The following is a 12,990-nucleotide window of genomic DNA, read 5'->3' as shown; positions in this document are numbered from 1 at the left end:
TAATGAGGACTCTAGTGGTCAAGATAAATTAATTGAGAAAGTGGAAAAGAAATTTGATAATAAAGTTCTTGAGCACATTGCTCAGCAAATTGCCATTCAACAAGTGGAGCTTTCCTCAATTTTGACTAATCTTTAAACCTCTTGCACAAATGTAACATCACTTTTTGGAAAATTGTGTAATGTTACCAAGTTTACCAAGGAAATAAAGAACAAACTGGCAAAGATTGATGAATATCTGAAGGCTAGTGCATAGAAGTTGCAACTTGACCCTAGTTCAAGCTTTGCACATCATATGAAAATTAGATTCTTGTCAGATATGCAGGCAGACTTGTTGAGAGAAGAAGCAAGGATCTGGTCTACACTAATAGATATTCAGAATATGATCCTTCCTATCATGGATACAATGTAGAAGCATATTGTTTTTTCAAAAACATTTATCCATGACAACAACTTCTCCATTGTAGATCACATGATTGAACTATCTACAGAAGTGCAATTTTCTCTACATACGTACAAAGTTTTGCAAGAGAACTGGGATAAGACTTTAGCACTTATACTTAAGGTACATTCTAACTTACTTTCTTATATTGGTGTCTCCATGTAAATAAGTTTTCAATAAATCTTTGGCATTATTGTCAAAAAGGGGGAGAGACATTTAGTATGTATATATGGGGAGAGACACTTGTTATACTATGTATATTGTATGGGGGAGAATCATGAAAAGGGAGAAAAGTGTATATAGCAGAGAATTTGCAGATATAGTATACTGTATATACTTATAAAGACAAATTTTGAAAAATTTCAAAAACCAATATACCTTACTGAGCTAGTACCACATTGAGATGTATATAAGTTTTGGCTGATAAGTGTTTTTGTCATTAATGCCAAAGGGGGAGATTGTTGAAATTTAGTCAAGTTTGTTATTAGTGACAACACTTATTTAGATTATGTTTGGCTACCAAGCTCATTGAACAGTCTACAGTGTTAGCCATGTATTTCAATAGCCACCGAGCTCTACAATTCCTACCAAGAATTTTAGTGGTTACCAAACGAATTTAGTTAGTGTGAAGTGCAACAATTCAAACCAAGCAGAATTAGGTAGTGTGAAGTCCAATAGTTCAACCTGAACATTTCAGTGGTTACCAAGTTACATAGTTTCTACCAAGCTAAGTAGTTCATGTAAATCGAAGTTAGTGTTAACCGAGTTGTATGATGATTAGTGTTTACTGAGTACAGTCATGGTAAACGAGTAATTTAGTTTCTGCCAAGTCACCAGTGTAGAACGAGTTCAAGACTACATTGAAGTGATTAGTATGGATCGAGCTTCTACTTCTATCAAGTGCATGACAATGCCAAGTAATGAAATTGGACATTGTGTATCAAAACTTCACCAAGTCAGTCTTCAGAACCTAAGTATCTACATATGGGCCAACTTTGTAATATTGGTGTTAACTTGTATATTGGCCAACTTTGTAATTATTTAAATTGGATTGATATATATGTAATGTATTGTATCATATCCAAGGCAGTATGAATGTGTGACAATAATGTGAAATAGAAGAATGCGAATGTGAATCAGTAGCAGACAAGTATATTGAAGGCCATATCAAAAAGGAGTAGTAGAGTCATGTCTATCACATAAAGGTGATCAACACTTCAAATAATCTCTATCAGAAAATCAGTTGTAAGTCAAAGATCTATTATTTCATTCTAACAGGTGAACCAATCCAAATCCTTTAACAAGGTAGACTTAACAGTCTTTCTTAAATCTCTTAACAGAGTGCATACTTCATTGTGTGTTTGTAAAACCTCTAATAAGGTGAACCTAGTACTCCTAATTGCTCCTAACAGGGTGGATCATCAAAAGTGATTATTGTAAGCCTAAACAAGCCAACTTTATGCTACAGTATTGAACTTTTGTGGGTATCATCCCTACCCTAGTTTTACTTTCTATTTGGAAGGTTTCTGGGTCACCAAATTATTGTGTTCAAGTCTTATGAATGTTTTATATTTTTAGTTTCTCATGCATGCAGTTAGATCTGATTTGATGAACTAAATGGTAATTAGATTATTGTAATTAAGATCTCAATTTGGTAAAGTTTTTAAGGTTGCTAATTCACCCCTCCCCTCTTAGTAACCTAGCTAGTCTTGAATATTTCCAATAGGTGAACCTAACACTTCACCTAAAATAGAAAAGGTGGTTGCAGAGCATGAGAAGCCAAGCATTGTCAAGGTTCAACAGAAGAGTTGTGCCAAGCACCAAGAGACTACCAAGAATCAAGCTATAGGAGTTGAGTTATAGACAAAGACTCCTAAAATCATATAGATCAATCCAAGATGTAGGAGAATACACTATATGCAAATGAACGTGCAAAACCAAGTGAACCACATTAACAAGAATGAAGACCTCAACTTGTCTTGGAAAATTATGTGAGAAGACATCATACACCAAATCAAATCATTGGATACAGATTTAGGAGTCATGACAAGAAGAAGACTAGAAAATGATACATTCTTACCATGTGATTTTGATCCCAAAACAATCAAAGGAGCTTTGGAGAATGAATATTAGAATAGATCAATGAATGAATAGCTTGAAAATTTTGAGAAAAATAAGACATGGGCATTGGTACCTAGACCAAAGGATAAGAATGTGATCGGAACTAAGTGGGTTTTTAGAAACAAGATGAATAAGAAAGGTGAAGTCACAAGGAATAAGGCAAGACTAGTTTGTAAGCGATATGCACAAGAAGGAGTTGACTATGGTGGGAATCTTTCCCTAGTTGCAAGGTTAGAAGGAGTGAGAACTATTATTTCATATGATTCTTACAAAGGATTCAAATTATACCAAATGAATGTCAAATCTACATTTTTGAATAGAATATTGGAGGAAGAAGTCTACATTAAACAACCTAAGGGATATTTTGATCCTAGCAAGAGGAATATGGTGTGTAAGTTACACAAGGCATTATATTGTTTGAAACATGCACCTGGAGAATGGTATGAAAGGTTACAAAATTATTGGGTGAAAATTGGTTTTGTAAGAACTAATGACAATAGCAATCTGTACTTGAAAAGTGAATCTACAAGTAAGATATTGGTAGCAAGTAAGATATTGCTAGCTGAAATTTTTGTTGATGATATCATATTTCAATGAAAATATTTGTTATGAAAATAATTTTCTAATGAAATGAATAAGAAATTTGAGATATCAATGTTTGGAGAGATGATAGAATGGCGGCACTTAGAGCAGGGTTTGGTGCAGGTTTACAGGTTGTAAATAAGGGGTTTGTAAAGTCAGGGAAGATTCCAGTAGGATCTAGTGTAGAAACATAGGTTGGTCTCTGTGGGTTTCCAGAGTCAAGGCCCAAAACTAGATGACGGGATGGTATACGGGGTTCTGATGAGGCAGGGTTCAAAGAAGGATTTTGGAATGGTAAACCAACAAGTTGATCAGGGGACTAAAGTAAGATCTGGGACTAAAGCCAATGGCTTTCTAGGTACAAGTATTTGGTCCAATGAAACTGATTCTCTTCAACAACCAAATAAAACCTATCTTGACATTTTCTCCTTAACGCCCATTATTCAACCTATTATTGAGTTTCACTTTGATTTACAATTTCAGCATTGCCCTTTTCATTAAAAGAATAATGGTTGCATTCAACATAAGGGCTCGATGTTGATCTTTTGGGGCAAAACTATTGTGCAACTAGTTAAACCTTTTCTCGTTAATCCTCAATTTCATGTTTAGCAGAACTTTTGTCTACATTCAAAACCCTAATCGGATGTCACTAAGGTGAATCCTTTTAAGGAAATTACAAATCAATCCCAACCATCCCTACCCTTGTCCACATTCAAAAAAGGGGAATCTTCTGCCCAATCCATTGCTCATCTTGTGTGGGAAAACATTAATTCAAACAAAATTTATCCTCCTCCTCATCCGCAGGTTCGAAAGATTAGGGGTAATTCCCAGTCACACTAGTTTGGGAATTTGAGATGAAAGGGCCTTTGATGTTGACACAAGAAGCAACCTATTTTTGATATATGTGTTGGTCATCCTCATGAAATGGCAAAGCATGTAGAGTTGGAGCAAGATCCTTTGTCCTCAAAAAAGTTAGGTGGACTTGCTAGGACAAAGACTAAGCACGCAGTTAATAAGGGGGTTCCTATTTTTTCAACTCTTCCCCCTTCCAGAGTCTCTAATTCAATGAAGAGGTAAAAAAAAAAGGTTTAGGGAGCAGTTTCGCCAGGATTTAATGACCATCCTTTACATCCATTATTGATTACACTCTTGAGGCATTTGTTGTAGTATCCAATTGGTCTCCTTCACCATACTGCACTTATAAGTAAGTTAAACTATTCCTCTCTCGCATTTTTTGATTTTAAGGATATGGCATTCTCCTCCTGGGTTGGGCTCAAAGATTTCTTCTACTTGGATTCAAACTCCCAATTTTTTGTTGCCATTTTCTTATCTACGGAGTCTAGGGATTTTCTCCACAAGTAGAAGTGTGGTTTTTTTTGGGGTTTGGCATATTCACTTCAGTTTGGGTTCCCAATTTCAAGCCTCATCTTTCAAATGTTCATTTCTTCCCTTTTTGGGTCTCATTCCCTTTGTCAACTCTTGAGTACAGAGACCCACAAATTATAGAAATCTTTGCTAATAAAATTGGGATTTTTCTGAAACATGATCTCATTCCTTTTGAATGTCCTCACTTGGATGTGAGAGTTTTTTTTACTTTTTGAAATGAGGAAAAATATCCCTTCTCATTTCATGATTAAATCACAATGGGGCCTATGGAAGAAAACTATTAAAACCTAGGATGTAGACATTGTGCAAAAATTTTAACATAAATTGGGACATTTTAATTCCCAATGTCAAGACTTGGTGTATGGCTCCACAGAAGTTTTCCCTAATTTTAATTTTATTCTAGATTTTTTCATCTTCAAAAGGAATTCAGAGAAGGTATGGCATGTTGATTTGCCACTTGTCCCTTATGGAGATCCTTGGCATACTTCCATGATGTCTTGCCATTGTTTTTCCCTTAGAATTACTGCATTCAATTTTGCCCTTCATTCAACATCTGCTATTAGGGGAAGTTGTATGTAATTCTTCCTCCTCATTATCAGTTGATCCTAAATGGTTGACTTCTAAAGTTTTTAGATAGAAACCTCTTTTATTGGGTTCCTCTTCATCCTCTTTTCACCCAACTAGGTCATCTATTAACTCCCAATTTGTTGATTTAAAGGCTTGATAGACAAGTGATCAAATTCTTTTAGAGATTGCAACTTCTATCATTTTTGAAATAGCACAAGAAGAGGGAATCATCTCAAATCATTAGAAGAATGTTTCAATTGATAGCTTGATTAAAGACTTTCAATTCTATAATAAGCAATCTTCTCTAGCTACACCTCACATTGATCTGATTGAAAATATAGTACAAATCTTGGATAATTTCTATGAAGATTCCTTGAGTTTAGAAGATTGCATTTATAACCAACTTCAAAATGGACCACTTCTACACTCTGGCATGGATGTTGATGAACCTGGGAATATCAATGTCTATTTTGGCAATGATTCTAAGAGCCTCCCTATTGTCAAATTATTTGATCATCAAAAAATCCTTTCAATTACGCAATCTCCCTCCCAATGTCCTCAGGTTCCTAAAACGCCCAAATCTAGAGGTAGACCTAAGGGATCTAAGATGAAAATTGAAATTGCAACAGGTATTCAATCTACCCTGGATGACAGCTTTGTTATTACTAAATGAGTGACAAGGAGAACAAAATGATCTCCTTCTACGACGTGAAGATCAACTCTTGGAATGTCAGAGGCCTTAATGCCTTTGACAAAAAATGCAGGATCAAGAAATTAATTGATTCTATGAATGCAGACATTATCTTATTACAAGAAACTAAGTTATCTATTGATTCATTTGAGTGTTAGGCATCCAACTAGCTGAGTGGGTCAACCATGTAGGACATGCCATCCTCGACTTGCTTGAATTTCCAAATTCTATTGCCTTTCCCTCTCCTTCTCCTTGGACTTCATCTCAGTTGCATCTTACCTCTCAACAATGGTCTATGAATTCATAGGAGCTCCACTCTTCTAATTTGCATGGTACTTCAGGCACACAGTGGGAGTTCTTTTCTTCTAGCTCAAACCTACCTCCTTCCTCATCTGATATCCCTGTCACTTTGGCCCCCTGGGGTACTTCTCATGGGTTTGGATGGGATTAAGTTCCTCCACCTTCTCTCTACTCTAGTTGGGGTGGGATAGTCAAGAGGCCACTAGTTCAGAACCACCCATTTGCCTTCATATGCTACCATGGAGGAGTGATTGAGGGTTTTGCCTCTAAGGTCATTTTTTTTGAATTTTTGACAATTTCTCAATTCGATCACTATTTTTGATTTTGAAGGATGCATAGCATCATCATTGTAATCAGAAAACTTATCTCATCGATATGGTATTTTGTAAATATAGATGTCTCTTTCTTTTGTATGTCGCAAGGATTTCAGGTTTTCTTTCTGATTATTTCCCAGATGAGCTTTAAATCAGCTTTCTTAAATTTAATATATACAGTGGCTTGCCCACTTTTTCCCAAAAAAAAATGTTTGGAGAGACCATGTTCTTTATTGGATTACATGTTTATCAGAAGAAGAAGGGTATCTAGAATACACAATCCAAGTATATCAAGGAGATATTAAAAACTTATGGAATTGAAGACTCAAGACTAATTGGAACACCTATGGTGAGTAGACATAAATTGTCAAAAATTGATAATTCAACAAAGGTGAATCAAACATTATATAGGTCAATGATTGGAAAATTGCTATATATTGTACATAGTAGACTTGGCATTGCATAAGCAGTTAGAATTATTGTCATATTCTTTGCTAATCCTAGAAAAAATAATATGATGGCAGTAAAAAAGATCGTGATCTATCAGAAAGGAACAAAAGACTATGGACTATGATACAAGAAAAATGATAAGTTTGAACTGGAGATTTATATAGATATTGAATTGGCAAGAAGCATTGATGATAGAAATTGTACAAATTGAGGTATTTTATTTCTTAAAAGGAGATTGATTTCATGGAAAAGAAAGAAGTAGAATTCTATTTCTCAATCCACAGTAGAGGATTAATATGTTTTTGCAACAGTTAATTATTCAAATATTGCATGGAACAAGTAATTTTCAAAAGAAATAAAGGAAGAGATAACTAAACTTATTGTAATATTTTGTGATAACACAAACACTATAAACATATCAAAGAACCATGTAATGCACACTAAGACTAAACATATTGGGATTAAGTATCATTTTTTGAGAGAGTTGGCACAAGACAAAGAAGTCAGGCTGGAGTATGTGAACACAAAAGAGTAGATGGCCGAGATATTCACAAAGGTGCTACCTAAGGATGTATTTGAGTATCTAAGAGGTAAGCTAGGGGTCATTCTCCTACATGAAGAAAATTGTGAAGAGATGCACTATTGCATCAATTGTTATAATCAAAACATATTACACATTGATGCAAGAAGTCACACTTTAGGATCTGCCTAAAGATTGTGAAAGGATGAACTGAAGCATGATCAGAAGTGATTGCAAGGAGTCAATGTAAAGAGAAGTGAATTGATAATATTAGTTAGAATAGTGACATAAGGATGATATATATACGGTACAAAAAATGAAAATGGTATCTTTGGCATTGTTTTCAGAGAGGGAGAAGTTATGTAGTTACCATCCACAGAAAGTGGGAGATATGACTGGGAAAGAGTATGTGCTGAAATGAAAGAGTGGGAATTGTTATGAAGAAGACAGTTGATGTCGGAGGGAGCATCTAGAGATTGGATAAATGAGAATTTGAATGAAACTTAGAAAGAGAGAACACAAGCACAAAGGGAGCTAATAGTAGAAGTTCAGAGAAGCCATAACAAAGATCTTGGATTGCATGGTAACTAGAGGTGTTGACATCATTGCCAAAGAGGGAGATTACTAGAACTCACAATTTTTATGTTGTCATTGATGTCAAATCTACTAGCACGACATTTATTAATAGTTTAGAGTGTCATATCATTTGATTGATGAAGAGGATTTGAGAAGAAGAGATAGCGAGGTAAGCTAGTCAAATTGTTGAGAAATAGAAATTAATTATCATGGAATTACAATGGGCATTTGATAAGTTAGTCATTGATAATCTAATGCATTTTTTAATCATTACATGAAGTTAAGAAGACAAGTGAATTGATTTTTAACTTATTTTAGCTTATTTTAGCTTATTTATTGTTTTTACATTAATTTATAATAAATCTATTGCATTGATTTTTAAATCGAACTAAGAACATAATTGTTAATACTTGAAGATAATATATCCAAATGGTAACCTTTCGTTTCCACATCAACTATTCTCCACTCATACTCTTACTTTATTAATAAAATTACATTTAAAACAAATATTCAACAACTCTCATAATTAAACAAAATATTTACAAAATAGATATTCAATAACTCTCATTATTAAATAAAACATTTACAAAATATAAAATACCAAAGACAATGACCTTGAAAGTCGTCCATATTCCATACGATGCACGAGACAAACATTAAATGACTTGTACAGTATGCAAACAAACAGTATCCTCCTCCTTTTATTTAGACTAAGAAATTACCCTACTAAAGCCACACTGCAAATTTATATATCAAATGGCTGTTTACGCCATGGACATATGCCATTTACCCATTCGTACTTATTTTATGAGTATTACAACACAAAATTAAGATTACAAATGAGATAAGACGACAAATCAGGACCCCTGGAGCAGAGCCTGAGCTTGCGATTCGTACTTGAATCCATCGGACAAGGAACTGTCTGCACACCACGCAAAGATGCCACCGAGTTTCCCAGACTCCTTCAGCGTCTCGCACGCCTCGAAGAAACCGTTCGCAGGAGAAAGCCCTCTGCTTCCACCACCTGTAAAACTAGCCAACACTTTCCCACCGCTGTAACGAGACTCCTGAGCATCAAAATACTCGATAAACTGCGACACAGTTGTGCTCGAATCGTAAGCATAGAACTGGAAATTCACATAGTCGATCACATTGCCGTATTGTTTCCACAGAGCGCTGTAATGGGACTGCACCACTTCATCGTCAAACGGAGCGATTGACGCAAAAGAGATGACTTTGTTCTGCTTCAATTGTGTAATGAGCTGTCCAATACACTCAGCAAATGTATTGGGAACTGAAAAGTCGAAATGCTCGTAGTCGATGTCGATGCCGTCGAGATGGTATTCTTTGATTATCTCCGTGAGAGAAGAAACTGCGTTGCTCACCCAGGAAGAGACAGAGGATGGCTTGAATTGGGCGTAGGCGCTTCCCACGGTGTCACCGCCTAAACTGACCGCAACCCTAACATTCTCGTGTTGGGATTTTATGGCTTCTACTGCGGTCGGGCTCAGATTCTCGCTATCCCAGAAGATGTTGAATTTCCCGTCTGTCGGATCGCTTGATGCTGTGTAGTCGATGGCGAAGGCCAGAATGAAGTCGACTTGTGTGCCCGGATTGATTGGCATGTCTGTGAATTTCACGCCGGTGTATAGCGCGCCTATGTATTCCCTGAACACCTCCGCACCTGCACAGGAGTATTTGAATTCAATTACATGTATAAAGACCTTCGATATGACTAACCACTATTCATAACCCTAAAAACATTTATTATATCCTTACCCATTGATCCGGATGAGCTGAGCACTGAAAAGAGCATTACAAGAAGGGCTGAGTACAGTTTGGCCATTAAAGCAGCTTTTTGTATCAGAAACTGTGAGAGTGAAGTGGGTCGGTGGAACCACCAATGCCCATGTAATTTATAATCTATTTGAGTTGAGCTGTTCTTGTAATTCTTAGATAGTAGTGTGCAGTTGAATGGTTCAAAGTAATTTTGAGTCAATGGTTGAAACATAAAACGTGTTGACTATGGTACAAGCGTGTTCGAGACCAGAAACGTAAAGCAAAAGTGTCCACAAATACCTTAAAAGCGACTTTAACCACCCCAAAAAAAACATCCTACAATAGCGTAAATCTGCTGTACAACAAACCACTATCCGGAACGGTGTACATGGACTCCAAGTTTTCTGGAGCGCACCTGTATTCTTTTCCGCGTTGTTCTAGAGCTTTGATCGATAGCATTGTCGTAGATTGACCATATATTAGTGTTACTGTTTCCATTGAATATGGTTTGGTATAATATCATTTTTTTCCAACTTAATACATAGTAACGACACCCATATCAAACAATATGAAGAGCCAACAGCAAAAGAAAAGAACCAATTGGAAATTAAAGAGAAGACTGTGAACAAGAACCTCTTTTGTCCCTGGTACGTCTTAAGTTGCTTGTCGAGGAATATTGTAATTTTTTGTGACTCGTTTACATTTTAAAACGCACAATACTTCATAGTGGAGATTAGTGTTTCTGAGTGATTTGACGTTTCTCATGATCAATCTTTCCAATTTAATTCTATACACAATTTATATTACTCAACAAAATGATTTTTGCAGTCCTCGCGAGTTTATATCCCCTATGTCATTGTTATGTGTTCTAAGGATTTTTAATGCCGATTTTAGTGTTTTTAATACTCCATGAGAGTTCTAGGAAATTGTGTGACATAGATGATAAAATAAAGAATCATGCATCATATTAATTAATTATATTACTTTTGGTTTTGATACTAGAGAAAAGGTACTAATCATTGTTATAGTGAATTTAATGCATTTATATATTCAAAGTGGTGGATCAAACATCAACTATAGTTTTTTGGTTGTCTTTTTATATGACTTAGAAGCTAAGGTTTTGCCTTATGAATACTAATGATGCATGTTGTAAGAGTTAAAATTCATGAAAGGGTCAAACAATGGTCATTTCAAAGTGTTGCTCAATGCATATTTGAAGATGGTCCAATAATTGTCCACTCAAAATCACTAGTATTTGTGGACAAATGTCCCTATAGTGGTGCACAATTGTTGTAGCACTAGCACACAAACATCTAGTAATAGTGTGTAGATGGATCAATCATGAATCAAAAAAGATTAAAAAAATCATCAACTACTGATAAATAATTGATCAAATATTATTACATGTGAGATTAATTAAGTGAACAATCTATTGGAAGATCACTATGATAATAAGTGAGAGGTTATTGGGCCCCAAGCAATATTTGACACCTCTCCCCTAATATTGTGTTTATTGAGGACATTTTTTAATCTCAACAAGTTATTCAATTGTATATTATAAATTCATATGTTTTTATACTAGCAAATACATAACCTATATTTAAAATACATCAGTAAGTATTGAGATGCTGAATTTTTTCAAGTTAATTTTTTTTTATTAAAGATTCATCTTCAAATGATAAAAAAAAAAAAACACCTCAATACATCTCAATATATTTTAAATATAGTATGTATTAGCTAGTAGTAGTTATATGGAACATAACACATTAAAAATAAATAAATTTAATTAGGATTATAATAGAGTTATCATTCATGGTTAAGTTTTATATAAGTTTAGTATTTAGCATTGAGGTTGAGTTTACAGTCATTGTTAGGCTTTAATATTGGTGTGAGAATTATGTTATGATTTGAGGTAGAATTAGGTCTAGGTTTCTAGGATTTAGTGTTATATGTTGAGTAAGTCTTGATATGACTAGGATTAGTATTCAGTTTTACACTAGATTTTGTAATCATGGTAAAGGTTGAATTCTAGTTTGAGAATTATGTTAGGGATCCTAAGGATAGAATTATGGTTAGTCATAGCAATTAGTATGAAGATCTATTGTTATATTGAGTAAGTTAGTATGGTTAGGGTTAGGGTATAGTGTTGGGGTTAGAATTAAGATTTAGGTTATAATTAGGGATGCTTAGGGTTCTACTATAATGGTTTGAGTTTTAAGCTTAGGGTTATGGCTATAATCATTTTTTGGAAGCATGAATGTTGATGATACTTCTATTGGGGAGTATTGTAGAAACATGATTAGATCACTATCATGATGATATGTTACAATCATGACTATGTTTCTCATTGATGTTGTCAACATAGAAGATTTCTATGGTATCTGACAAAAGAATAGCAGAAAGATTTTAAGTTGGTACGAATAGATTGTTGAGTACTTTCACTAAACAAGGTTAAAGGGAGACACTACTAAGTGTCTCGTATATGAAACTAAATTTGAAAGCATAAGATATTGAGTCTAGAAGAAGTTATGCAAGTTCTGGTGATGACTATTTTGAGATAGAGTTTACAAAAGCATTGTCTGGTAAACTTGTTATATCTATTAGCAGAGTTGTTATTCTGAGAAGCAAGGTTAAATATGTGTAGAAGACATGTTGGACATGGTGTGGCTAAGCTCGCTTATCATAATACATGTACAGAAATTTATTCAAGTTACAAGATGATTGATTGATGTTATCGCTAAGTGTAATGTGTTCTTAATGAGGTCCTATAATAATTAATTGAAAAGGTGTAATAAACGACTTAGGTAATTGTTTTATGGATTTGGAATAAAGGAAGCACATTTTCCTTTGTTGTGTATGGATGAATAAATGATTGCAAGAAGCACAAAGATCGAAATGCAAAGATAAGTAGAGCATAGTGAAGTTGGAGAGAACTTCATTGCCAATGTTTTATTTAGCAATCCGAAGTTTGATATTTGGATCTGAGGTTTGTGAACTAGTCTACAAGGTCTAATAGTGATTGGTCTGGTTGATAGGATAGACGAAAGAGGTTAAAGCACAGTACGAACAATTATTCTAGAAGGAATAGTTGAGAGATTAGTTGGATAGTGAGTTTAGTGGTCTTGCCCCAGAAGTCATAGACATAATGTCCTTCTATCTTCTACAACTCCTAACAAGGATTCAAAGTCTCCTAATAGGGACTCTTATGTATTGAATGTGTTTATAGACTTCTAACAGGGTTCATCCTCTAACAAAGAATATATAT

The 12,990-nt window shown here is 34.7% G+C and overlaps 1 protein-coding gene across 1 annotated transcript; it reads right to left on the bottom strand.

The window, feature by feature from the left end:
• Nucleotides 1-8,621: 8,621 nt before the first annotated feature.
• On the bottom strand, nucleotides 8,622-9,877 carry LOC149577561 (chitinase 2-like). The gene is made up of 2 exons (XM_089789569.1): nucleotides 9,726-9,877; nucleotides 8,622-9,630 (listed from the first exon to the last, which is right to left on the bottom strand). The coding sequence occupies exons 1-2, from the start codon at nucleotides 9,790-9,792 to the stop codon at nucleotides 8,804-8,806; spliced, it is 894 nt and encodes a 297-aa protein (XP_089645695.1). The 5' UTR covers nucleotides 9,793-9,877; the 3' UTR covers nucleotides 8,622-8,803.
• Nucleotides 9,878-12,990: the final 3,113 nt, after the last annotated feature.

The sequence above is a fragment of the Cupressus sempervirens genome, chromosome 1 (assembly GCF_028749045.1).
Source record: "Cupressus sempervirens isolate cs-2001-9-10 chromosome 1, ASM2874904v1, whole genome shotgun sequence".
Lineage (NCBI taxonomy): Eukaryota > Viridiplantae > Streptophyta > Pinopsida > Cupressales > Cupressaceae > Cupressus > Cupressus sempervirens.
This window is presented reverse-complemented; position numbering and strand designations above follow the sequence as displayed.

Bases quoted from the DNA above. Each gene is read 5' to 3' on its own strand.
- LOC149577561 (XM_089789569.1), bottom strand. From the start codon at position 9,792: ATGGCCAAACTGTACTCAGCCCTTCTTGTAATGCTCTTTTCAGTGCTC. The intron at 9,631-9,725 runs GTAAGGATATAA...ACTCCTGTGCAG, and splicing joins CAGCTCATCCGGATCAATGG to GTGCGGAGGTGTTCAGGGAA.